Consider the following 26,362-nt stretch of genomic DNA (forward strand, 5'->3'; position numbering starts at 1 on the left):
CAATCGCCGCCGCTTCTTTTTCTACGGCCGGATGCCTTAATTCTGACTTACCGAGTGTTCGAGAGTTAAAGGCAACCGGCCTTCCTTTTTGAATCAATATGGCTGCAATCGCAAATTTGGACGCATCGCACTCAATGACAAACGGTTCATCTTCATATATGCACCCCAAGCACGCTTTTAACAAATCAGCTTTCAATTGATTAAAAGTAGATAAAGCTTTGCCTTTGAGGGGAAATGATGTATTAGTTGAAAGTTATTGTTGTGTATGTTAGTATTGTGACGTAATAATAGCGTCTGGGTCTACTCGACGCAGACGCGTAATAATGGGATTCGAGTAGGCTGTTGTTGATTGGATGGTACTGTTTTGCTGCTAAGATTAAAGACTATTCTATTCATACGAACAACGTGTCTATTTGCCTTCAATATAACAAGGGACACGGCAGTTATCGTCAACAAATCGAAAAATACGTGAAGGTTCACTTAATTTTGCGCTAGCCAAATTGCAGACATTTTTACCAACGTACAAGGAGTCGAGGTCTCCGTTGAATTTGAAGACAACTTTTCGATGTTTGCTCAAAAAATCTTGGCCCAGTATGATGTCCGTACACAGATTTTCCACAGCAGCAAATTTCATTGCATCATAAACTCTCGTTCCAATCTTTAGCGGTGCGTCCACAAACCCAATGGTTTGTGCAACTGATTCGTTCGAAGCAAGTGCGATTACAGTTTTTGGACCGTAGAGGGCGAGGCCAAGACTTCTTGCCACGGATGCCTTTATGTAACTCTGTGAAGCGCCGGAATCTAGTAGAGCCATCAGAGGGTTTTCAACCTTTCTTCGTGACAACGAAGTATGAATACCAGCCATAATTGAAGTCAGGTGCAAATCGTTTACGGTAGCAACCGATTTCTTCGCTTTACGGCAAACTTTTGCAAAATGTCCTCGAAGACCACAATTAAAACACTCTGCGTTCCTAGCAGGGCACTTCAGTCGAGTTAAAGCATGAATTCGTCTGCAAAAATAAGACCTTCTACGGTTAACTTTTGTTCCGTAAGTACTTCTTGCAGCAGCTACGTGTTGGTCACTATTAGAGCTAAACTCAGAAAATTGGTCTTCTTTGTTTACCGAAAATTTATCATCCATTGAAGTAACGGCTGCTTGATGAGGCAATGATTGCTGTTACGAATGCGAAAATTTCTCGGCTCGTTCCAAAGAATCAGCAATTTGAATAGCTTTTTCCAGTGATAATTCGTCATATTCTAGCAATCTTTGTCGAATATTAGCGGAACATAGCCCTGTTATGAGCGCATCTCTCAGCGCCTCCTCTCTGTGTTGCTCGGCGCTGACTGCTTTGAAATTACAATCTTTCGCAATCGACCTGAGCGCCTGGGGAAATTCGGAGATAGTTTCACTGCTCAACTGAACCTGTGTAGCCAGCGTGTGTCTTGCATATATGATATTCTTCCTTTTTATGATAATGTTTGCGCAAAATCACCATAGCTTCATCATACACATCCACATCTTCCACAAAAGAAAACACGTCAGGTGATAAATATCAACCCATGATAGCACATTCGTTGATTTGCCTTGAAACACCTTCCGTGGATCTGTTGGATTCCACAGGATTCCAAGTAATTTGTAAGCATTCTGTCCCAATGGGAAAATACTTTTAGAGCTCCAACTTCATTCGGCAAGACATCAAGCACTGGCACCCGAATAAGTTTTTCGTCGGAAGTTGCCATTGCTTTCAGAAAACCAGTCAATCGTTCCAAGTTCAAGTTTTGAGCTAATAAAATTGTGGTAAACCTAATACAGAAAGAAACAAACTTGTATACTGGGCTTTTATTAGCTCAAACGTCGACTAAGAGTCTTAGAGCAGCACAAACCAAAGAATGACTTTCAAATCAAAACACCATGCTATGAAAGGACGAACAGTATACGTCAGCAGGGTCAAATGTCGTGGCTGTTTTAGGCGTTGCTAGATTTCAAGACATAAATCACCACAGATCCCTGAGTAGAGTGAATCGAATTCGTCACACCAGTATTAAATAATAATAAAAATTTTAACGTTATTTTACGGATTGATAAGCGGCGCGGACTATATATATTCCTTTTAAGAATAGCGTCACATATGTGCATGTATATTTCATAATTTTAGGCTTTCCAGAGTTGATTAAGATTTTTTTCATTGATGTGGGGAGAGATGATGATTGATAAGAGGGCTTGTCAAAAAAGGTATATTATTGAATAGATGTTTTCCTGACCCTTGTACCCTGAATAATCTACTGTATTCCTTGCGACTGCGAAATTTGCCCTTTTCAATCGATGCTACTCGATAATTAATTTTGAGAATTTTTTAACTCGACATTTATAGAACTGCTGCTGCATATTTGAAGAATACCCATGCCATCCTTCAAAGCAGAATTATGACAGCCCCAAAAACCCGTTTTTTTTTATTTCGTTGATCAGAATTTCCCGAAAGCTCGGATCAGTGTCTTAGAGACACGTCATATCTGAGTCAAACCCGCTTGGCGCTATTTGGACAAAAGTCTGTTTTTCATGTTTGGCTAAATGACGTGTTGATGAAATGATTTGGGCTACCAATTATGGTGGTTAAATAATCACCATTTTAAAAACTAAAATAGCGTTGATGGCATTTGTCTTACCAAGCAAATACGGCGCTGCTTTATGTCTCGAAATGTTTCTTTGCTTTTATTCAACTTATTCCTATTGTCGGCCACATTCCACTCCAGGGGGTTGATAAGAAATTTTTCTTGTTTTTTTATGACGTCATTACCGCGTATTTGACGAGGTTCACTCCGCCTAATTATGAAGTAAGTATAATATTCGCATTTTAAACGAATTTTTCTTTTCGGTGGACCCATTCTTGAGCAAATATATTGCGGCCCATTTTCTTGTCCCCAAAAGTAATAAAATGTCAAATATTTTAATGAATTTATTCTATAAAAGTTTGCAAAGCATAGCCGCCATATCCTGTATTTTAATTTTTTTTTTTCGTTATAGGATTTTGTATGTGGACGGCCGCAGGTTGTGAACCGTTGGTTTATGGAGACGAAATGAGTCGAGTGAGAAGGTTGACAAGAAAAGCTTAGGGAGGCGGCTAGTTAGAAAGGTTCAGGGATTGATTTGGGGGCTCCCGAAGTATGCGAACCAAGATGGCGGACATCGGAATGTAATATGTGTACTAGGTTAGGGCTAGGCCATAATTTTAGGTATAAATACTACGGGAGGCTCTTGGCTAGTCTTCGAACTAATAATAGGACTAAAATAAGGAAAATTGGAGAAAAATTATCGCCTAACCCTAACCTGTTACCCATGTTACGTTCCGATGTCCGCCATCTTGGTTCGCATACTTCAGGAGCACCGTGATTTGAGTGAGGGGCATGGTTCGGTTTCCACCTTACTTCAAGTTTTAAGGACAGTTGGGACGATAAAGCCTTTCTGATGCAGCTGTTATTGCTGCAAATTGAGATTGAGATGTTTTTTTTTGACAATTCAAAAAGCCTCAGCCAACTTAATACACTTCCACTGTCTAGACCCGAGGAGTGGATTAAAATACAGAACCAAAACCGGTAAAATGATGTTGATAGGAATACATTTTGACTCCAGCCAATGCTCCACAGAAATCAACTTCTAAAAATGAAGAAACTTCTGCGTGTGTGAGGAGCGCCCAACCCGGAGCTTTTTTGAGTTACTGTAGACAATTTTGATGTCTTCACTCTCATAGCAACATATTTTTTGAAGAATATATTATATATTTTGGTATAAAAACAGTGTTTAACATACAAAATATCAGTAGCATTTAACATAGCAGCAAAATAAAACGAGTTTAATGAAAATGCCCTAAGTGACTGTTTCTCAAATAGCAGCAAAATAAAATGATGCAATGATTCATGCAACTGTTTTTCTTGATATAGTTGAACTATGTATGTCTGAAGAAGTCTGATCATGGTCAGATGGAACGTTACACTGCAGGGCTACTCAACTATTTTTACCGAAGATCCGCATACAAAACTTCAAAAATATTTAGGTCCAGTCTTTCCAGAAATTATATTTCGGCATCTTTAAAAACGCACTTCCTCGGCCGACTAATGATTATTAGCTAATCAAGATTGTTTATCGTGGTGTTATAGTTCTTTTCATATTTATTTTTATTAAATCTATAATAGTAATTTCATAAAAGGAAACTTCAAAAATGGGGGTAATGATCCAGAAAAAGAATTAGGCACAATCCGAATCGAATACCCGAAAGGTCCGAATTCGGACCACGGTTCGCCAGTTGAGTAGCCATGCGATACAGCAATATATTTGTGTTAGTGCACAGCAAGACTCTTGAATCACTCAGGGAGATAAAATAAATTATTGTTTTTTTTAAAACTGCATTTCAACCTCTGCATTACCCTTCTGGCCCAGCCATGTGGGAGTTGTTTGAAAAAATAGATTTATAAATAAAAGATTTGCTAAGATTTCAGAGACTGGGACCCATTCAGCTGTTACCTAAACATACCCAATTCCAAGATGGTGGAAAATTACTTTTCTGAGTTCCAGTTACAGATAATAGACTTGGTTACTGCTCAAACCTCTATATGAAAAACTATGAAAAAAAACAGCTATTCCAAAAGCTAAGCTAACGTTTATATAATAATAGGAAGCAGAATGTAACATTGTGAGGTAATTTCAACGAAAATTGATATCCAGAAATTTAAATCGTAATTTTTTAGCGGGCACAAATGGGCCAGATAAGACACTTCGATGGCCCGGATCCGGCCTGCAGGGCGTATATGTCCAGCTCTTGTAAAGAGCAAGTCAAAATTTCATAAATAAATTCTACGATTCTAAATCCTTTAAAGTCAGCGCAGTCTTTCGTCCCTGCATTTCGCCAAGTCTTTCCGTCGCCGATATCAAACGGTATTCTGTTTCGTGTAACCGAGCCCGTAGCTTTCGATTTGTTTCACTCAGATCTGGAACTTGACTCGAGATTTCTGTGTGTTGGTTTTTCATTTGCTGAAGAAAGACAATTGGAGATTTTTCCTATAAGTGGGGAGGACTAATGCAGAGGAAACGGCGCTTCCGTAGTATGTGCACCAAGATGGCACACAACCTGAACAATGTGTACCAGGTTAGGGTTCAGGTTGGGCGCCATCTTGGTGCACATACTACGGGAGCGCCGAGGAAACAGTGAAAAAAACACAGCAGCAAATTGTGCAGGGTCTTGTTCGGAGTAGATATGCACAAAAACGCATCGCATATAAAGAATACCTTCACAGTTTAGCAGACAACGGCTCTGCAGATTGGCACATAGTGCTAGGCATTAGGAAATGAGTCAGGAAGCAATAATGGCCTGCCTGCATGGGTTCGAAGGTTAGAATCCTGCAGGGGATAATCATGTTCGAGAGGATTGCCAGACTGCCTATAGTAGGGTGGTTCACATAACTGCAGGTAGGTGAAGTCTTCCTCCACCATGAAGTCCATGCATTTGGAAAACTATTTTCAATACCCTACAAGTACTGCTAATTGGATGAAGGGTGTGGTATGTCATATGATCAAGGTGTCTTATCAACTTTCCTGAACGGTTCCATTACATTTGAACCCACGTACATTTGAACCCATGACAATTGCACCTGTATGCTATTGCACCTATATATTTTTTTTGTTTCACGGATAGTTAAACCCATACTAACCCTAACCCATGGGTTTTAGCACCCGCATATAGATTGAACCCGTGGATATACGCATGGGTTCAAATGTACGGTCACCTTCATGAACATATACCTGTAGTTTATTAGTCAACTCCGCGCATCTTTTCTTTGTTCTACTGAGCTGATTCTGGAGTTCTGAGATTTTTGATTCATATTTTCCTGAAATGCTCTGATATTCTTCTTTCCATCTGAGGAGTTGAATGATAAAGATAAGATGTTATTCCTTTAAGTAGCTATAAATGATAAAATAGCTTTTTAAATATTGTTAGATAACAATGGCCATCTCTATAGAGGTGCTTGGAACCAGCACAAGGAGCGCAATTTCTGATTTTGATGACGTCATCACACACAAAAACGAGAGCTTACAGAAATTTTTGAAAATGAACAAAAGTACTTATTAAACTTTTGATTTTTTACAATCGACGGAATTGACTGCTTTAAAGAGAGCTCGTTTCAATCGCGACATGCACTCGACCAGTAATTATGACTTTATGTAATTCGTAACTTCCCTTCCGTAACTCGAAATAATTCCGTAATTCCATAAATTCGTAAATTACGTGCATCCCTATAGCCTTCTAATGAAAAATATTATCTTTAACTTCGTGTCAAATAAAACAGGATCTCGGATATGAATGCAAACCTGTCAAAGTCACTGCCTAATTTCAACTCAGGAGTCGCAATCAAAATTTTTTTTGACCCAACTCCACAGCCTTGTTTTGAAATTAACTGAAAGTTTAAGTCTGCTGCAGCAGTTCCCAAAGGGGGCACCACGATTCGCTAAGTGCACACCGAAAATTAACAGCGTAAGTGCACCATGGATTATTTCCCTGATAATTTGGCGACGCACAAACAAAAAGTTTGGTAATCGCTGCTCTACTGAAATGTCAAGAGCATCTGAAAATTTCAAAACTTTCACTCACTTGGCTGTCATTCTCTGTTGATCTGCAAGCATCTTATGTAAATGCTGAATCCCGTTTCGATTTGAATCTTCTAAACTTCGGACTCTGGTTTTTAATTGTTTTCTCTCTCGTTCTGCTTGCGATTTGACCTGCGCTGTCTCTCTACTGCACTCTAGTTTCACTTCATTTGCTGTGGTCTCGAATTTCTAAGAATTAGGATTCGTAAAAACTTATTTTGGGTCCTACCAGGAACAGTGTTGTGTATTTGCATCATAGCTTGTTGTTTTTCACATGGATTTGTGATAATGATGTCATAATTGTTTTCCCGTAATTGCTATTTGCTTTTACTTGTCTTCGTGTTTATTATTCATTCTTGTGTTTGAAGTGTCTAGCGCACCGTTCTTAATCAGTGAACCATGGCCCACTTCAAAGAAATACTTGTAGGTGAAGCCGCAGACATATTAAAAATTGCGAAAGTCGTTGATAAATTAGTTAAACTTTGATTGTAGTAGCAATGAATGATGATGCTGTTATTTTTACTGAGTGGCTATCCTCATTTTATTAAAACGTCTGCCTTTTTGAGAAGAATTTTTCGTTTTTTTTTCGTAGTTTTTTCTTGCATGGGAAAGTTGATGTGCTACAGTTTTTTTTGTAGAACAAAAGTGGGAAAGAAAAAAGACCTACTGCTAGCGTTTAACTGTGTGATACTGAATGTTCTTGATGTTTCCCAAGGCCAATAGGTTTCGGGGTGTTTGAGCAAATCTGTACTTGAAATGTGTTGATATTTAGCGAACCCAATGTTGTTTTAGACATCAGAAGATTGCAGTCGTAACTCACGACCAGAATAATATTCGGCGTTTTGAGAGTTATGTATTAGATTGTGTAAAGCGTTTCATGTTAATGCATCTAATTAAGAGACGAACATGTATTTTCTGAAATGAGTAAACCTAGAATTAGTGAGTTTTATATAAAAAAGAACCTGTTAATAATTTGAATCCCAACTCTTTCATTCAAACTGGGGGAGGGGTTTATCCCCTGGGGAGGAAAATTTTAGGAAAATTTCATTTTCTGTATTTTTGAAGAAATATTACTTACTTATTATTACTTATCAATTTTATCGGTAAGTACCGGTATGTTGATAGGTATTTTCTGTCTGTATGTATGTCTGTTAGATGCACGCGATATCTCACGAAGGCGAGATTGAATCTGCTCCAGATTTTGCATGTGCATTCATCTTATCTCGGACCAGAAGCCTATTGATTTTGGGCAAATTATGTCGTATAATTAGCGAGTTATTAATTAATTAGTGATGGGACACAAGGTGTCACTATGGAGTAAGAGCGCTGTTTTGGGGGATCCACTAACTTTCGATCGATAAGTCTTCGGCCTCTGACCGATATTCTCGTTCTTTCATGTTATTTTGCTGTTCTTTGGGAAGAAAATATTATTTTGTATTCGATATAGTTAATTATATAGATTAGTTATTCAGTATTATTTTGTTATAACAGTGCAGATTGTGCTTAACACAAGCTAAGAAAGCTTAAAGGTTGAACTAATAATTGAAACATAACTTTTAACCTAGTGAGGGGTGAATAAAAAAATCCAAAACCAGAAAGATGATTTGCTACGAGTTCCAAGCTTCGCGAGTTCGAATATGACCAACACAAAAACCGTACCTGAGCTTCATTCTTGTATCTATTTATCGTTTCCATTAGCAACATTCTCTGGTGTTGAGACTCATCTAGGTCACGCTTGAGTTGCTTTACGTTCCGCTCCAGTGATTCATGTTTCGAAACCCACGATATTGTGTCATTCTCGCGTTCAATCTTTATTCGCTTGATTTTATCTTCAAGAGACTGAAATGGTGGAGGTAATGTCATAAAAAATATAGGGTATCCATAAAGTCTCAAAATTGCAAAGGAAATTTATCGATACAATATATTGTTTTGGCCCTCATAGATGTATTAAATGAAGTAAAAATACTTGAACAAATACTGACTAAAAAACAACAAACCTGGTTAAGGTATATTGAAAACTGACTTCTTAACAAAATTGAAATTATAAAGGGACTCTATGAATGCCCTGTTTTTGTTCAGAACAGTGGTTCTCATGTTTTTAGGTACCTTTGCCCTTATAAAGCTCTCTTCGCACCATTATTACCCAAGGCAACACAAAAAAATATAAAGTTACAAGCTATGAAAACATCCAAAACAAGAGAGCTATGCTCAAATATATGGACACGTAGAGTCACATTATTTTGATGACGCCATGGAGAAAAAAAAAGTAATAGCCTTCTGGAGAAAATTTTTATCTTTAACTACTGAAAATTTCAGAGGAATTGGTACAGTATTCGAAGAGAAAAGCGATTTCTTCAAAACGTGTTGACGGAGACAAATAATAACAATCGCATTCTGAAACGATCGTTATGTCCACTACGTGTCCAACAAATCAGTTATTCAAATAAATTCATAATTAACTATTTTTCATATTTTAAATTCTTGATTTCATATTTAATTTACGATATTTTTGCGTGATAACATGATCCAGCTCAGTTAGAATCCTAACAGTGAGTGCTTCGCAAACTGGGGGCAATTTGACAACTTTTTGGGGGTAATTCAAATGTTCACTGTCCTATCCATTTTTTTTTTCTTATGATTGACAATGATATAAGATGCTGTCTGTCATGTATTTTGCTTGGTTTTGATCGTTTTATATCTCACGAACAGTGCCACCCTTCTTACTGAGTAGGAATCGGGATATTGTTCTCCTGTTTATCGCAGAGGTTTTTAAGCTTTTAATATCGCTACCCCTATATGGAATTACCAAAAGCTCAGTTACTTCTCTCAAAAAATACGGCAGTCATATTAATTTTACTTTGACGAAAACTATACTAACACCTATTGCATTTTCCAATACGACATCAAGATGCTAAACTTGCGCCAGCCCAGCATTTTAGCCTACAATCTGACTAGATGCGAGCATTGAATGTCCAGCTTTTCTCCAGGCTAGTCAAAAGTAGGGTGACTACAAAAAAATTGTCTTGATTTCTCCCCAAAAAATTGCTAAATTACCTCTTTGGGGGTAATTAACCCAATTTTGGAAACTATTGGTTTTTATGCTATTATTACCGCTATTATGAAGGGATAATTTGGCTTTGGTGATTCGATTTAATAAGGGTAACGATAATTAAAAGTTTGGGGACCACAATCCGCCAGGTTTTACCTGCACAGTGACCAAAGCATCATCTTTCGCTCTCTCAGCAATCAGCATCCTGGCATGAATATCCTCCCATTTACGGTTGCTGAAACTTTCTCGTTGTTGTTGTTGATATTTATCGAACTCTTCTTCCACTGCGCGTTTCGCTCGTTTCGAACGATCAGCATCGCTGCGTAGGTTGTGATTCTCAAGCTCTGTGGACTAAATAATTAAAAATTTGAAGTTTAAAAATTACAAGTTAGTTAAAGTTACCATTTGCTGCGCTGGTAAAACCCTCAGAAGATTCTGTGCGTTGTTTAGCCACACAACTTTCATATTTATCCCCAAGGAGAAAAAAGCAAGCAACCCAAGAAAATGTTCAGGCGACACAGTTTTGGATCACGACCCATGAGTTGAGAAACACTGAGCTAAATGACTTTACCTGCATTTCCTCCATTAGTCGTTGAATATTACTGTTGTATTGACCCTTGACCCTGTTGACCTCATTCTTGACCCTTTCTGCTGCTTCCTCAACCAGGGTTTCCATAGCAACACGGATACGGTCCACTTCCTCTTGCTTATTTCTCTCCCGCTCCATCGCACTGTCGCGCGCTAGTAACGCATTCTCGACCATCTGAGTGTGCTCGCGAATCTGTAATATATCAATATGACTTTAGTTGCCGGGTTCATGTCTATCAACCAGAGCGCTGTAATTTAAGTATGGTGTCTAATTTTTGCAATTTAAAAATTTAATTTCGCAACAAAAAAACAAAACTCAAGCTTATCCATATGGCGAACCACGGCCTCTCGTCTGGTTACCATTCCATGTCGGGTATGGGATTAGTTAGTTACTTGTTTTTCGAAAGCATGGACTTGACGGTAGAGGAAGTCGTAACCGACTAGCCTATTTCATAGGTTCTGCAAACTGTGATCCCTCTCCTGTTCTACATTGCCTCCCCAATTTTGGTTCGGCGGTGTGGCGCATCGTGCTAAGCGTCAGGAATACGCTCGTCACCGAACCTCTGGTTACTCTGCAACATGGACTGGTTACGCGCCTGCTCTGCATATCAATGGCTGCTTAAGCAGAGCCTTGTGTTGAGCAAATAAAGATCATTCTCTTCACATTTTACCTCAACGGTGGGCAAACAGCGGCTCACCAGTGTTTTTTTATGCGGCTCTCCTCGCTAGCAATGATTATATATTATCCAAATTTAATAACTAAGAGAAACTGTAGCATAACAGTTTTTTTCTAATTCATTGAGAAGTTGAAGAATATATACTTTACAATATTGTTATTATACGTTTGTGTAAAGTTATTTTCAGTCCACGTTATTCTAATATTATCAATTTTAGGCTCTTGTACTGAAAAATTTTGCCCAACCCTGTTATACCTGTTCTAAGTTATTTAGTTCTTTCTGTTCCATTTCTTTGTTCATTTTTTCTAATGCAACGATTTCGATTTTCAGCGAATCAATTTCCGAGACAGCGTTTGTCCGATCCTGCAATGCTTGAGCAAGTTTCCCTTCTGCATCGGTTAATTCTTGTTGAAGCTTTTCTGTGACGTTCTGAGTTGCGAGTTGTCGTCGATGTTTTTCTCCGTTGTCGCTTTGCTGAGAATATGGAAATGAGCAAACCAATAACAGAACGGCATTATGGGTAAAACCACTGCAGCATGCTTACGAGGTATAAAGACTGACATGCTGGTCTCCAGAGGTCATTCAGTACTTTGGTGTAGCAGAGACAACATGTGTCTTATGTCTGACTTTATATTCTGCTATTTGTGGTGACAACTGAACTGTTTATGTTTAAGAAATATTGCTTGTTTCAATAAAACATTATATTACACCAGTAAACAATAGGAAGATGAAAAATTGATATGAAAATATAAAAGGTTAACAAATTGAATTAAAAAAAAAAAAATACCAGAGCTTCGAGCTGAACAGTCAAAGTTTCGATTCGTTGATTCTTTTCTCCTAATTCGACCTTGTTTTTATGGAATTCCGTCTTTGTGACCTTGAGATTTTCTCGAGTTTCTTGAAGGTCGTTCTCCTATAGAAATAATATAGTTGTAAAATAATAACGAGTGAAAACCAAAGATCAACAATGGTCAAAATGAATATCAATCACTCTGAATACATTCTAAAACAGGGGTGTGCAACATTTTTCGTCAGTGTCGTCATTTTTCAGACATCTAGCTGGACCACACAAAAAATTTAGCGGGAGAGCAAGAAGAGAGAATGCGGCTATAGCTTAGACTTCCAGTAATAAAGACACCGGGCAAAACAACGAAAGATTCAACGCAGCGACAAGAGCAAAAAACGCTATCTATGTTTGTTACTCATGGGAGTACCTTTTAAAGCATAAACTGTCGAATTGGGATTTTATGGTTGATGGAGATAAATCTGAGTGTGACCACACAGCCAACACTAAATAACTTGGAGATCCAGGTTGTTGCCTGTTGCACACCGCTATTATAAAGCAATGCCTTTGAATAAGGAATATATTTGGAAATGGGTCATAAGCCATAACAAATTAGCGATTACGTGCACCACCCTATGACAGTGTGAGAAGTCCAGCAAACGTCTTGCACATTATCATCTTCCACAGGAATCGAAACCATGCAGGGTAATCTCAAGAGCATTTCACTCTTCACTCTGGATTACGCCGATTAAATAACCACCTACCTGCTGATGTAGTGCACTCGTTAAAGCCTGATTCTCATTCCTGATCGCATCCAATGACATCTGCAAATTAAGGTTTGCATCCTGAAGTTGCTCGTTGAGTTTCCTCGTGTCATCGTAAGATTGCAAACAAGATTTCACTGATGCCGACTCTGTTTGTCGTTGGTGTCGGAGTCTGTAGGAAATGATAGAATAAAAATTATTTGTGTGAAATTTTGCACAAAGCAAGCTCATGTATCGCCCTAAACCAGTTTGCATGTATTATAAAACCAATTTTTATTGTGAATCAATCTTAATAAAGTGAATTTGTTTTCAATTTCTTGCGATTTGTAATCATAAAAAAGTAGTATGCTGTGAGTTTTATTAGTTCGGGAACCTCTTAAACAACATATCAATCAATATTTTTTTTTTACTTTGTCTCAAAAGTTTGTGGCGAACATATTTAATAAAAACCATACTTGTCTAGCTGTTGCATTGTATCACGACACATTCTCACAGCGTCCTCCTTCTCAGCACTCGCCAATTCTACCTGTCGTTGAAGATTCTCAAGCATTTCATTACCTTGGCCTTGCGGGTGATCTGAACAAATGCAAAAAAAAATTTTTTTTTTAATCTTCATGGGCTTTAGTGCAGGGTTACCCAAACTGGCCCAACTCTTTCTCAAGCATTTCATTGCCCTGGCCTTGTGGGTGATCTGAAAAGACGGCAAAAATTGAATTTGTGCATTCTTCATACACTATAAGGAAGGCCTGTGCAAGTTGTGTACCACAAACTTTGACTTTACTTAGTCCAGCCCACGACTGCATTTTTAATTTGCGATGTAGACCCATAGCAAAGATAATTACCCAGCTCTGCTCAAGAGGAAGGTTACTCAAACTGGCCCCAACCCCTCTCTAGGGGCCACAGAGTAGATTTATGGGAGCTAGGAGCAATGATCTTTGCTAAATATCATTACCAGTGCAGTGCCTACATCTATTTGTTAAAGTAAATTTACAGTGATGGTATAATTATTCTTGCTTTCGTTTGTTGGTTTTTTTTGTATTAAATATTTCGCGTTAAATAACTTACGACCATTTACTACAACCTCATTGATTTGAAGAAATTTACTGTGATTCATTTGATTTTTTGACTGCAATGCTTTTATTATTTTGCTTTCGGTTGTCTTCATTATTAAACATGACGAGCAAAGCATAACTAGATATTTTTTTTTTGAAGAGCAGAAGTGAGTGGCAGAGGGATTTAAAAACAACTACACTAGATCTCCATGCTCACCTGTATAATCAGCTTCTTTCATTTGTTGTTGAACAATTTCCTGCAATTCTGCATGAAGACGTTGATTTTCTTCGGAGACAGACTGAAAAATAACTGAAGTTATCAGGGATGGCCAAAACCGTAGAAAGTCGTAGAAATCAAATTTGTTAAAGCAGAATGGTAGAGGTAACATTGTTCTAATTAGTATTATCTATTTTATTCCTTGAGGATTTAACTAATTTTCCGTCAATTGTAAAAAAATAAATGCTAAAATATTTCCAATGAAAATATTCTAAATTCTTCATAAAGTCAAAAAGTAAACTGAATATAACCAATTTTGAATGTTTTGAAATAATCAATTGATTCTGGACATACCTAATTAAGTCCCAGTAAAAATGTAAGCATGCTCAATATAAAACCTACATAACACACTCCCATGCAAACACACATGAAGACACGTACACATATAAAAACACACACCTGCAATCGCAATTTCCTTTCATGGTTTTCATCTTTTATCTTCGTAACTTGGGACACGAGATGTGTTAGATGAGTGTCATATTCGTTCAGTAACGGAGCCAAATGTTGTGGGTTCGTCAGCCAAGGTGCCGGAGGGTCAATGGACGCTTCTGCATCTAACTGTAAAGAAAATAAGGGATCAGATTCGCATAAAGATGTTCGAGACGTATTGAAAAATTTTAATATTGTTCATATTGGAAATCCATCTCTAAATTTAAATCATATTCTTTTGAAACTTGTCCTTCCAAAATAAATCTCAGTCATCACTTGTAAGCTCTCAAATCTACTGCCAGTGTAACAAAACAGGCAAAGAACAATTATGTCCAAGAGTATTTTCCAAGGCGTATTCCTATGTTACTTCAAACTAATGATAGGAACGTTCAACATTTAATGGACAAACAACTGACATGTGTTTTCGTTTATGCTAATTACTATAAAACAAACACCGTACGATAATTTTTGTTGTTATGCATTAACAGTGCGGTCGTTCAAGAGCTACAAATAATTGTTTGTGGGCCGCATTTGGCCCCAGTTTGCCCACCACTATTCTGACCCTACAATTCCACAATTTGATGTATGGTGTTTCTGTCAGGCGACCTACCAGGCTATGGTCTGTTCCTTGGTGTTTTGCAAGAGCAGAGTTCAATCTCTGGACCATTTGCCGTAAAAAGACAAGTTCTTCAACGGGGTCGGTCACCTGTGATGTCATTCTGCACTTTTCGAAATATTCCAATCGGAAAAATCAAAGTGTTCCCTTTTGCAATATTTTGATTACCGGTAATAATTGAGTGTTCCAGTTGTCAAAAATTTCCTTTCGAAATAGTCTAGCTAGCTTTTAAACTTCTCATTTTAGACATCTATATTTAAAAGAAAACATACAAATTTTCAATTGGCATAAATTACACTTTATAATACATAAAATAACAGGCCTAAATTAGGGGAAATTGTGGCAGAATCCTTCACGGTTGAGTGAACAGAATACTGCAGAATATGGTCCTGGTACAGATCATAAATTATTCAATATTATGCTGTAAAAACCTCTGCAGTTGATCATTACAAAGCCTTCGAGTATTATTATAAGTTGGGGGTCCCGCCCTTTAGGGTTATAGCTGCCAGGTCAGTCATGTTAAACTGTTCAAATAGGTCTGATTGATATGAACATTACAAATTGAGGGCATAGCATAAAATTATATTATCACATCACAAAGAAATAAGCACTGCGATTATGAAGCGACAATAAATTTCCTAAAAGAAAATTGTGAGGTCAACAATACTAAAGCAAATTGAAATGACAGCACAAAAACACTCAAGCATGAAAAGAATTCTCCAAGCAAAAAAATAATGTAAGAATTGAAAATAAAGTTTCAAGGAATGAAAAGACATTTATGGCCTCCATGAAAAGGGCCCACTCGAGACTTCATTTTGCGCAGCGATTTCCATGTCTTTCTCTCTGAACACGGCCATGTGCACACAGCCATTGAAACATACTTATCCTAGGATAAAACTGTCCACAAAAGTACCCTTTGTATGAAGGGAATACTTTTGGGTTATTTCAGTACTGATAGAGATTTCTTACATCCCGGAGGAGGTGGTGGATATGGAATGTTAAACTTTAACTTCCCATCACCAACAAAAAATGTCGCACACCCCTGGACCACGAGTTCATATAATTCAGAGATTTCACTGAGAAATGGAGTTAAAAAAGTTCTGAACACATGAATAAAACAGAAAAATAGCCTCTTAGATACAGAAACAATTATAATTTTCGCAACGTTAATTCAACAAACTAGATTTCACATTTCAAACTCGGCAGATAAGAAGTGCCTTTCAAAAAATGATGGATTGATATTTCGAGACTCATTGAAATTTATTGTGACACACAGTTTATTAAGAAGTACAATTCAAAGCAGCTGTAAAATAAGAATACCATGGTATACTAAAATAAATGAGGACACAAATCCGCATGGATAACCTTCTTCTCAATTAGGGAGTTGAAGAATATAAAAGGAAACTGATCAGGCGACAACAGAATAGTGGGTCGGTGTAGTTTAGTATCACAAGTACTTCTGGTGGGCTTGTCATAACCATTTTTGCATCTGTTATTCCTAACCCCTACCTGACTATGTCATTCAAAAATTATGTCACTAAAAAATTAGTTCCAAAATGGCATCGGCGCTGACTATAAAGAACTCACTAACACCAGTGATCTCTATCATATTCGGAGATGAGCAAAATAGATTGCTAGACTTCAGGTAATAGTTAACGCGTTTTGGACGACCATCCGTATATTTTGGTGGACCTTATTACGTCACTGTGAAGTCGTAGTGATGTAATTTTTGAAAGACGTGGTCAGGTGGGCTTTAGGAATGTCATTTGAAAAAATTGTTATGCTACACCCACTAGAAGTTATTGTGGAACAACAGCAGAATAGAATACAGAGACTCAGAATAGCAATCAAGAACAAACCCATAAGTTATTATTCCATTAGATTCACCATGTACTCAATCAGAGACTTGAGGAGATAAAAGTTTTGAACAAGTGAATAAAACAATAGAATATTATCTCAGAGAAAATAGTCCGCTTGCGGTTTCTTCATCGGAACTCCTCTTGCCTCTTGTGGTGCGGCTTCGAATATTGTAAATTCTTTCTGTAAATGTTCGTCAAGTTCCAAAATGGCAGCTACGTTTCCGCAGCGGTAGCAGTAGTTCGGAGCCGACCAGACAGTTAAAACGGTTTCGTTGAAATGCCATTTATACCCTTCCATTACGAGCTGATGAGCACGGCAGATCATATCAATATCATTGGATTGATTAAACAACGAAACAACGTCGCTTCCGAAAAGATATCCAGCTCCTCGTGGACTGACACCCCACCCGGTGGTGTCTTCTGGATCTGACCATAGTAGATCGCACATTGGGCCATCGTGTGGTACTTCTTGTTTGCGATCGATAGTACGAATCTGGTCTAGAGTTTGGATTGATGGAGATAACCCACCATGGACGCAAAAGATTTTTCCATCGATAATCGCGGACAAACTTAAGTAGTCGAAAATTTCAGTACAATAGCGCCAAACAGTGATCGATCCATATTTTCTTAAACATTCATCGTAAAAACCATAAACCTGGGTGATCTGTCGACTTTCATGGTTTCCTCGAATCAGGACAATACGATCTGGATAACGGACTTTCAAAGCCAATAGAAGTAAAAACGTCTCAACACTGTAGAAACCTCTGTCCACAAAATCACCGAGAAATAGATAATTCGTGTTCGGAACATCCCCACCGACTTTAAAAAGCTCTTTTAAATCATAAAACTGACCGTGAATATCTCCGCACACGGTTACCGGTGAATCCACCCTCTGAACATTGCTTTCTTCGACTAAAATTTCACGCGCTTTGGCGCATAAAGCTTTTACTTCGCTTTCTTTAATAATTTCACATCTTTGAAGTTGCTCTATTTGTCTATCTAGGTCGCTAGTATCAGACATTTTCACAAATTTAACAAACCGAATTCTGTTTCACACAAAAAACGAACGTCAACGCTCAAACGAAAATCCAAGAAGGATTACGAAAAGGAACAAAAGCTTTTTTCTCACGCATCAGTGATTTTGGATTTAGTAAAAAAAAAACGTTTTTTAAGAATAAGAATCGAAATATTTATTCAAATTAATTTAATTTGTTTAATTTTATTAAAGAATAAATTATGAAAAAGATTACAAAAGCGTTTTTCATTCAGGAATCAGAAATTTCAAAGTTATAGAAAAAAAATATTTTCCTATGCGAAATGTTCATTACAAATTAATTTAGTTTGTTTAGTTTTTTTTTTAAAAATTACTCAAAGCTTGTCCAGGCGCATCTTCCTCTAATATAGAGTGGACTTGCCTCTGAGAAATGTTACATGCCATCAATGATAGCCACTAATAGCCACTAAAAATCATATAGAACTACGATGGTGCAATGCCAAACCTCGGTGAACAAAGATTGATGCGAGATTCGAATAAGATATATATTTTTCTGAACTATGGTACAAAAATAAAATTGCAACAGACAAGACAAATAAACAAGACAGCAATTTAGTAAAGTTACCAAAATTTGTTTTCGAGTAAGTGAACTGTCGGTGGGTGAACGCGTGCTTGTGCGTTTCAAAACATCATTCCAAATTACAGCAGTTTTCTGACTTGTTATGCATTTGGTATTTGTACTTATACGTAGTAGTATATATTTACGCTTACACAAAAAATTTTGCGACATTTTTCGCTTCGAATAAGGCCCTGTACAAGCATCCACTGATATGCAACAAGTTGCTATACCTTTGAAGACCGAAATTTTTCGCCCTTTAAAAGAAGAGACCAATCTAGAAAGATTAATGCAAAAATAAATACAATTCAAACGTGCAAGACAATGGGAAAATCGAGAATACGCAAATGCAGGGTTAGAACTTCAAGATTTATTCAAGCGTCAGTGCGGTCACCGGTCATTGTCCATTCGAGCACTATAAAACCCATTAATTTACTGACCTGTATTAATCATGGACATTCTTTATAACTTTCGTAAATTCATGTCCTTGCAAAAACAATTTTATTGCTGCTGCTATTTAATTGATGACTATTTTATAAGTTGACGAAATAAGAAATCTCTCCCTCTCGTCGACACTTCAGCAATCTCGCTGCTTATCGTTTTCCCTCCCATAGGTGTAGATGCGCGCTTGTGGCGCTGCTATATTTGAGCCTTCCTATCTCGTTCATTGGAACACGCGTGCAAATCATTACCCGTCAGAACCAATCGGCGGTTTGGCGCATTGTGCTAAGCGTTAGGAATACGCCGGCCACTGCATCTCTGATTACCTTTCGTGGGTTCGAATCCCATGTGGGGATGATCATGTGCGAGAGGATTGCTGGACTCCATGCCGCCTTAGGGTGGTTCACGTAACCACTGGTTGTTTAAGGCTTCGTCCACCATCAATTCCATGCTTCCGAAAACAAATAACTGGCTAACTAATCCCATACCCGACCTGGACTGGTGACCGGATGAGAGGCCGTGGTTCGCCACATGATTAAGCCGTCTTATCAGCTTTTCTCTCCCCCGGGATAAATATGTAAATCCCAACACTGAAACTCCACCTCAGCAGTTGCACATAAAGATCATGGTGCACACATACCTTTTTCAATATTTATTACAACTGTACCTACGAACAATGATTTATACAGAAAAAATACCAGTGTCACGAAAAAGATGGATATCGATAAAATAAAAACGAGAATATCGGTTGGAAACCGAAGACTTATCGATCTATAGTTAGGGGATCCCCCGAAACAGAAACTGCAGTTTCGATTCATCCGCTCTTGTAACTTGCGCACTGCGCATCGCACACACACACTCGGCGGGTTTCAAAATTCTCTCGCTTTACAAAAATCTAGATCACTATATCAATAATTGATTGATAACTCGCTAATTATACGACATAATTCGCCCAAAATCAATAGGCTTCTGGTCCGAGATAAGATGAATGCACATGCAAAATCTGGAGCAGATTCAATCTCGCTTTCGTGAGATATCGCGTGCATCTAACAGACACACAGACAGACATACATACAGACAAATACCTATCAATATACTTACCGATCTTAAGATCGATAAGTAATGAGTGGACTTACAAAAAGATTGGTCATTACTCCATTAAACACTTCTACATACGTAACTTTCCAAGGAGGGGGAATTTTTGTCTACTCAATTTTTCATTCCAAAAAATAAAGATAAGACTTATCATCCATGTGTGTCCCATCACTAATTAATTAATAACTCGCTAATTATACGACATAATTCATCCAAAATCGATAAGCTTTGGATCCGAGATATGATGAATGCATATGCAAAATTTGGAGCGGATTCATCCTCGCTTTCGTGAGATATAGCGTGTATCTAACAGACAAACACCTATCAACATACTTACCGATCTTAAGATCGACAAGTAACAACAATTCCTAACTTGATCAAAAAATATATAGTGACATGGAAACTGGAAAAGGTCCAAAAATAGTGCAATTTAAGTATGGTGACTAGAATAAACGTGACAACTAAAAACTAGGCAACATCACAAAACCATAACATACAAATTAGATTAAAAGCATATCAATTGCATGATTAGGTGCAGAAGCCAGGAGTTGAGGTATTTACAGTGAGCTCTGGAATTTAGTGAACCAGTAATTACCATGATAAAAACATAAATTGTAAGTGGAGAAATATGAAATAATTGCAATTCAGAGTTCAAGGAGACGCAGTAAAACAGTACCAATTATTGAGCAGCGACAGTAATAAAGAAGTTGAACATTAAATTATTGAGGCAGTTCCAGTTGTGCACAGATTAAATTAAAATGGGTTTGTATTGCTACTTAACGATTTTTTACACGAAAAACAAATCAAAAACACTCAAAGAGTTGAAACTAATGACAGTTTTACACAAAATAAAAGTAAAAGCTTTTACCATTGAAAAGTTGGTTCAATAGCTGGAATATTTTTTTTGTATAACAACAACATAATAAAGTGACAGCACATTTGAACCCATACATTCGCACCAGTATATCCACGGGTTCAATCTATATGCGGGAGCTAAATCCATGGGTTAGGGTTAGTATGGGTTCAAATATGTATGTATGTATGTTTATTTGCCTCAAAAATGTAACAGTATCTGCATAATAATTAAACAGTAAAACAGAGACGAGATACATGTTCAAGACCTTCCTGGCCTAAGACACAGATGTGCGACATGTACCCCTAACAATGATAACAGCAGTTTAGGACTGCTGCGTTATACTAGGACAACAGACATGAAATATACAAATAACACTCTAGTAAAATACACAAGACAAATAGGTAAGGCACAACGGTGATATGTACAATAGTCAGTTTATGGCACGTCCATATCCCAGGTTCCAGTGTGAAAAGATGGAGATAGGGTATGGGTCGCTGAATTGATATGTTTTTACACTAAGTCTCACGAAACACGTAAAGATTTGTTCGGGATATAAACTTGCCAGAAACCAACGTTGGATGGGGCCATGACATGAGAAAAGATTTGTAAAAGATAAATGTAGAAAACCTTTGTTTAAACTTGAGTTGTTTATCATAGTTTGCACTGAGAACAATAGAGAGTCTGGCATAAAATGCGGCCACTTTCATAAGCGCTATTGTGTGAAATTATATCCGAAGGTGTAATTTCCATAGGTGCAATAGTATGCAGGTGCAATTGTCGTGGGTTCAAATGTAATGGAACCCATAATAACAAAGCGATCCATAGGTGCAATACAAAGAACCATGTCTCTGGAATATCAAAAACACTAAAAAAACAGCACCAAACTATGTTTTGAGTTTTAGGCTGTTTAATATGACAAAAACCCGATTTTGGGAAAACCTTGAAAAAAAAATTTCTTTCTCAATGTACGTGTCAAAACTTAACAGGAAATCTAGCAAAAAAGATGAAAATGCAAAAATTTTTTTTGTACCGGTAATATAGATCAATCAGAACCAAACATTTTATTAAAATTCGGGAGTATTGAATCAGATGTGAGTGTAGCATGAAAGTTACATTTCAAATACAAAATTTACGGTTTTATAAAAAAGAAAGTGGAAAACAATGCGCCTCTTGCCAAAACTCAACAAATTCCTTGAGGTATATTTTAGCTATAACATCAGATTCCGATATTTACTTTTCATCATGCAAGATTCAATATAAAGCAAAAGAAAAACACAGTAAACTAAAAAAACGAAACATTGATTCATAGCAATTAACATGGGATCGCGAAAGACTCAGTGAGTCATCCAGTGAGCGACATGCTGTAATATAGCAGCAAATATAGCAATCTCATAAAAAAATTATCTCTAAATCACACAATCATGGGAAAACAACACCACAATAAATTGACAACAGGAACAGCCATATGATTCTTCCAAAATTAGATAGCCTATTAGCGACATCATGTCATTTATATACGCATCACTGAATACAAACACATCAAAATAATGCTGATTTCAAAATTTGAGTTTGGCTGTGGCAGCAACGGCCAGCTCTAGACTCCAATGATAGTGTCTATGTTATTACCCCGAAGAAGGCCTCAGATAAGCAGCCATGAGGCTGCTATTTTGTTTTTGCTCTGAACAATGTTTTAGTTCTCAGATACTAATGGCGTTACTACTACAATTTTTTTTTATCTTTTTCCATTCCTACACAGTAAGATTAAGAGATGATCGTTAACATGCAAAAGCAAGATGACAATTACTAGCTCATGGCACCTTCGAACCCTTTAATTTCTTTCATCCCTTTGGTATCAGCTAATATTGTGCCATATTTGACTCTGGTAATAACATTCTAGCAGGTATTCGGAACGTAGATTGTACAGCATTGGCCATATCTCTTCGCCCATGGCATCTTTCAATAAAAGCACCAGGTTAATAATACTGATGCTAGTGGATATGTGTATACTGCAAGGATGCTGTCACCGGAATAAACATGACTATCCAATTAAAAGTCCAGCTGCACACTAACACAAATGTACTTCTGTAACGTTTCGTCTGACCAAAGTTAGACTTCCTCAGACAAGCAGTTTACAACAATCAATTTCTCATCACTTGACATAACTTAGCGCCACAATCCTTGGATCGTTTTCATTTGGAAGAACTTTGAATCTGCATTGGGAGCCATTGTGTTTCAAGAGTTGATATCTGTGCATAAATGACTCAGGACATTTTTTACATTTGTAATGTCTTTCACCTGTATGCAGTCTCAAATGCATATCACGACTGCTTGAATGAGCGAATCTGTCCCCACATATGTCACATTCAAATGGTTTTTCTTTTGTGTGAGTTCGCATATGAACAGCTACCATGATTTTGGATCGAAACTTACGGCCGCATTTTTTGCATGGAAATTTCTTTTCGCCTTTGTGCATATATAGGTGACTAGCAAGTGTTTGACTGCGAGCAAAAGTTTTCGCACATATTTCACACTTATAGTCTCTTTTTCCCAAATGTACGCCAATTATGTGTTGTTTTAACGAGTTTGGATACCCATACTCTGCTTCACAGATCGTGCATTTGTATCGTTTTTCTCCTGTGTGAACAATGTAATGTCGTTTTAAGTTTTGTTCTAGTTTAAAACCGCGTCCACATGTCTCACATTTGTGAGGAGTTTCATTCGTGTGAACTAACATATGTCGTGCTAGAGATGATTCGTCCCGAAAAGATTTAGAGCAAATCAAACAGGCAAATGTTGGCTGTGTTTCACTTGGGTGATTTTTTCTTTTATGGTATGTATATGCTATTGCATATTTGAAATCCATGCCACAATCCTTACATTTAAAAGGACGCTCACCTGTGTGTACGCGTGTATGGTTAACGAGAAATGCTTTATATGCAAAAGCTCTCCCACAATATTTACATTTGTATGGTTTTTCTCCGCTATGTACTCTCATATGGAGTTTCAAATGTGCATTAATAATGAAGTTCTTTCCGCAAATATCACAAACAAATCGGCGAATGTTATAATGAACCAGTAGATGGTGAGAAAGTGCTATTTTCATTAAGTAAGCTTTATTGCACCCCTCAATGTGGCACTTATACTTACGCAGGTTTGAGTGAGTGTCCATATGGACTTTCAAAGCACTTAGAAAGAGAAATGTCTTGTCACAAATGGTACATTTATGCTTTTTATTGTTTTCATGCACAGCTCGTTTGTGAGCTTTCAACGTAGATATCTCTTTGTATTCCTTATCACATAAATCACATTTTACTCTTATCTCTGAGTGCATGATTCGCATATGTTTTCTTAAGCTGTTCTTAGTTGTAACTTTGGCGCCACATATATCACACGAATATGGTTTTCCTTTCGTGTGTGTCCATGAATGCTTCCTTAAGCTGCATTCTGTCTCGTAAATTTTGCCACAAACTTCGCAACCATGTTCTGATTCATTTCCTACAAGAACAGATTCTCTTTCTTCGTTCGTTATCTTTTTTGTTGTTTTTTGATTCCTGTTACCATTAGATACGGTCAGTGTTGCCACATTATCATTACTCCCTCCTGTACCAGAATTTTGCCCCTTCTTTTGCTTCTCAATTTTAACATCTTTCCCTTTCTGTGATTGTGTTACATTGACTTGAACATAATTTTTGTCACTTGTAGAATCATTTTTTACTTGAATAAAATCATTTCCAGAAATATTCAATTTTCTAATTTTAACCCTTGGCTTGTTTCGGAAGCATTCAAGAGCAAGTTCAACAAGTTTTGGATCCATTTTTAAGATGGTCGTTTCACTTTTAGACTTTGATAGATAGATAGTTTATTTTGAAAACACCATAATATATAGGCCTACACTAATAAAAATGGAGAATTCTTGAGAGAAAGCGAAACCTGTAAAAAGTTGGAAACATGTGAAATATCATGTTCCCGCTCACACACACACACAAAAAATCACAAACCTATTATTAAAACGAGATATAACCGAAGACTTATCGATCGAAGGTTAGGGGATCCCTCAAAACAGCGCTCTCACTCCATAGTGACACCGTGTGTCCCATCACTAATTAATAAATAACTTACCAATTATACGACATAATTCATCGAAAATCAATAGGATTTTGATCCGAGCTATGATGGATGCACATGCAAAATTTGGAGCAGATTCAACCTCGCTTTCGTGAGATATCGTGTGTATCTAACAGACAGACAGACAAATACCTATCAACATACTCACCAATCTTAAGATCGATAAGTAACAAGGCTTGGGCCAGAAATAAACAAACAAAAATTATACAAATGTTTCAAACTTCCGGCTGTTGAACTCTGATAAAGACAAGAAACTTCCTACCATTGGTTCTAACATGAAATAAACATTTTGATAGACAGTTTCAACAACAGTTGTCCTTATATTTGTATAATCTTTTTTCACTGCAAAGAAGGCTCTAAGCACTGAAGCAAGCTTCCACTGATTTGTGATATCTGAAACATCTTATAAACTCTCCAGTTATGGAGATTAGCTTAAGCCCCAATCCCTTACACCCGCATGTAACATTCAGACATTGATATAATTTCAGAATTTGTTGTTTCTAAATCATGTAAAAATATTACTGGTTTAAGTCATCTTCAAATTTGAATCTCATTCCTACAAACGAAAATGGTTTACTGATTTGATAATCAGTATTTATTTATTTATTTGTATTTATCAATCATTTTACTGTTATGCTGATAATGGAGTTGAAATAAACTTATACTTATGATGGGAGTTCTGGAGTTGATCTCGATGACGGTATGGTTGACCGGGTGTACCGGTATCCAATTGTGAGTGCCGTAGCCCGTAGTGGGATTCAGCCGGTTCGCACCGGTTCTATAGAACCGTCTCATGGAATTTTATGAGACCAGCGAACTGGTTAGCATTACTGAAAAAAACATGATTTTTTGTAACAGAACCGACTGAAAAATATGAAATTTTTGTGTGATAGAACCGGCTGACAAAAAATTTGAATCCCACCACTTGTTGTATCGCTCCCTCCCTGTCCATACCAAAGCAATTTTATTGTTGTTACTTCTTCATTGCATTGATGACTGTATTTTTTGATTGACGAACTATTCAATCTCCCTCTCCTCTTTTTTTTTTTTTTTTTTTTTTTTTTTAAATGGATCCACAATGTGGATTATTCAATATGTAAATAATAAATAAATAAATAAATAAATAAATAAATAAATCTCCTCTTTGCTGGATAAATAGTCAACCCTTTCCTCGCCTTCTTTGTAACAACAAAGGCGCGGGAATAAAGTCGCTATTGTCACGTGTAAAATTTAAAAAAAAATGAAAAAATAAAATGAAAAAGCGAAATTAAAAAAAAAGTTGTGAAAAAGCATAACAATAATTGGAAAAAAAGAGAAAAAAAAAATTAAAATTTAAAAAAAAAAATTAAAAAATAGAAACGAAAAAAAAAAAAAAATTAAAAAAAAAAAATGGATAAAAAGAAAATAAAAAGGTTGACAACGATGGTCCGCCTCGTGGCCCATCGTTGTCACGCGTTTTTATTTTTAGAGAATTTGATGCTGCTTGGGACCAACGTTGTCAGGCTT

The 26,362-nt window shown here is 37.1% G+C and overlaps 3 protein-coding genes across 3 annotated transcripts; all 3 read right to left on the bottom strand.

Annotated features, from left to right (window-relative positions):
• Positions 1 to 3,750: 3,750 nt before the first annotated feature.
• On the bottom strand, positions 3,751 to 14,999 carry LOC120333151 (sodium channel and clathrin linker 1-like). Its single transcript, XM_078119192.1, has 13 exons — positions 14,865 to 14,999; positions 14,225 to 14,383; positions 13,766 to 13,847; positions 12,952 to 13,072; positions 12,497 to 12,668; positions 11,736 to 11,861; positions 11,204 to 11,422; positions 10,255 to 10,464; positions 9,840 to 10,034; positions 8,294 to 8,473; positions 6,639 to 6,823; positions 5,792 to 5,906; positions 3,751 to 5,023 (listed from the first exon to the last, which is right to left on the bottom strand). The coding sequence occupies exons 1-13, from the start codon at positions 14,970 to 14,972 to the stop codon at positions 4,847 to 4,849; spliced, it is 2,049 nt and encodes a 682-aa protein (XP_077975318.1). The 5' UTR covers positions 14,973 to 14,999; the 3' UTR covers positions 3,751 to 4,846.
• A 120-nt stretch (positions 15,000 to 15,119) lies between these two features.
• On the bottom strand, positions 15,120 to 17,831 carry LOC120332278 (serine/threonine-protein phosphatase 4 catalytic subunit). The gene has a single exon (XM_039399487.2). The coding sequence runs from the start codon at positions 17,748 to 17,750 to the stop codon at positions 16,827 to 16,829; it is 924 nt and encodes a 307-aa protein (XP_039255421.1). The 5' UTR covers positions 17,751 to 17,831; the 3' UTR covers positions 15,120 to 16,826.
• A 4,666-nt stretch (positions 17,832 to 22,497) lies between these two features.
• Positions 22,498 to 24,681, bottom strand: LOC120332814 (uncharacterized). Its single transcript, XM_039400130.2, has one exon. It carries the CDS (start codon positions 24,543 to 24,545, stop codon positions 22,881 to 22,883), a length of 1,665 nt encoding a protein of 554 aa, XP_039256064.2. The 5' UTR covers positions 24,546 to 24,681; the 3' UTR covers positions 22,498 to 22,880.
• Positions 24,682 to 26,362: the final 1,681 nt, after the last annotated feature.

Source organism: Styela clava, chromosome 13 (genome assembly GCF_964204865.1).
Source record: "Styela clava chromosome 13, kaStyClav1.hap1.2, whole genome shotgun sequence".
In the NCBI taxonomy this organism is placed as follows: domain Eukaryota; kingdom Metazoa; phylum Chordata; class Ascidiacea; order Stolidobranchia; family Styelidae; genus Styela; species Styela clava.

Bases quoted from the DNA above. Each gene is read 5' to 3' on its own strand.
- LOC120332814 (XM_039400130.2), bottom strand. From the start codon at position 24,545: ATGGATCCAAAACTTGTTGAACTTGCTCTTGAATGCTTCCGAAACAAG.
- LOC120333151 (XM_078119192.1), bottom strand. From the start codon at position 14,972: ATGACATCACAGGTGACCGACCCCGTTGAAGAACTTGTCTTTTTACGG. The intron at 13,073-13,765 runs GTGAGCATGGAG...GCATTTGTTCAG, and splicing joins GAAAGAAGCTGATTATACAG to ATCACCCGCAAGGCCAAGGT. The intron at 5,907-6,638 runs GTGAGTGAAAGT...TCAACTCCTCAG, and splicing joins CAACAGAGAATGACAGCCAA to ATGGAAAGAAGAATATCAGA.
- LOC120332278 (XM_039399487.2), bottom strand. From the start codon at position 17,750: ATGTCTGATACTAGCGACCTAGATAGACAAATAGAGCAACTTCAAAGA.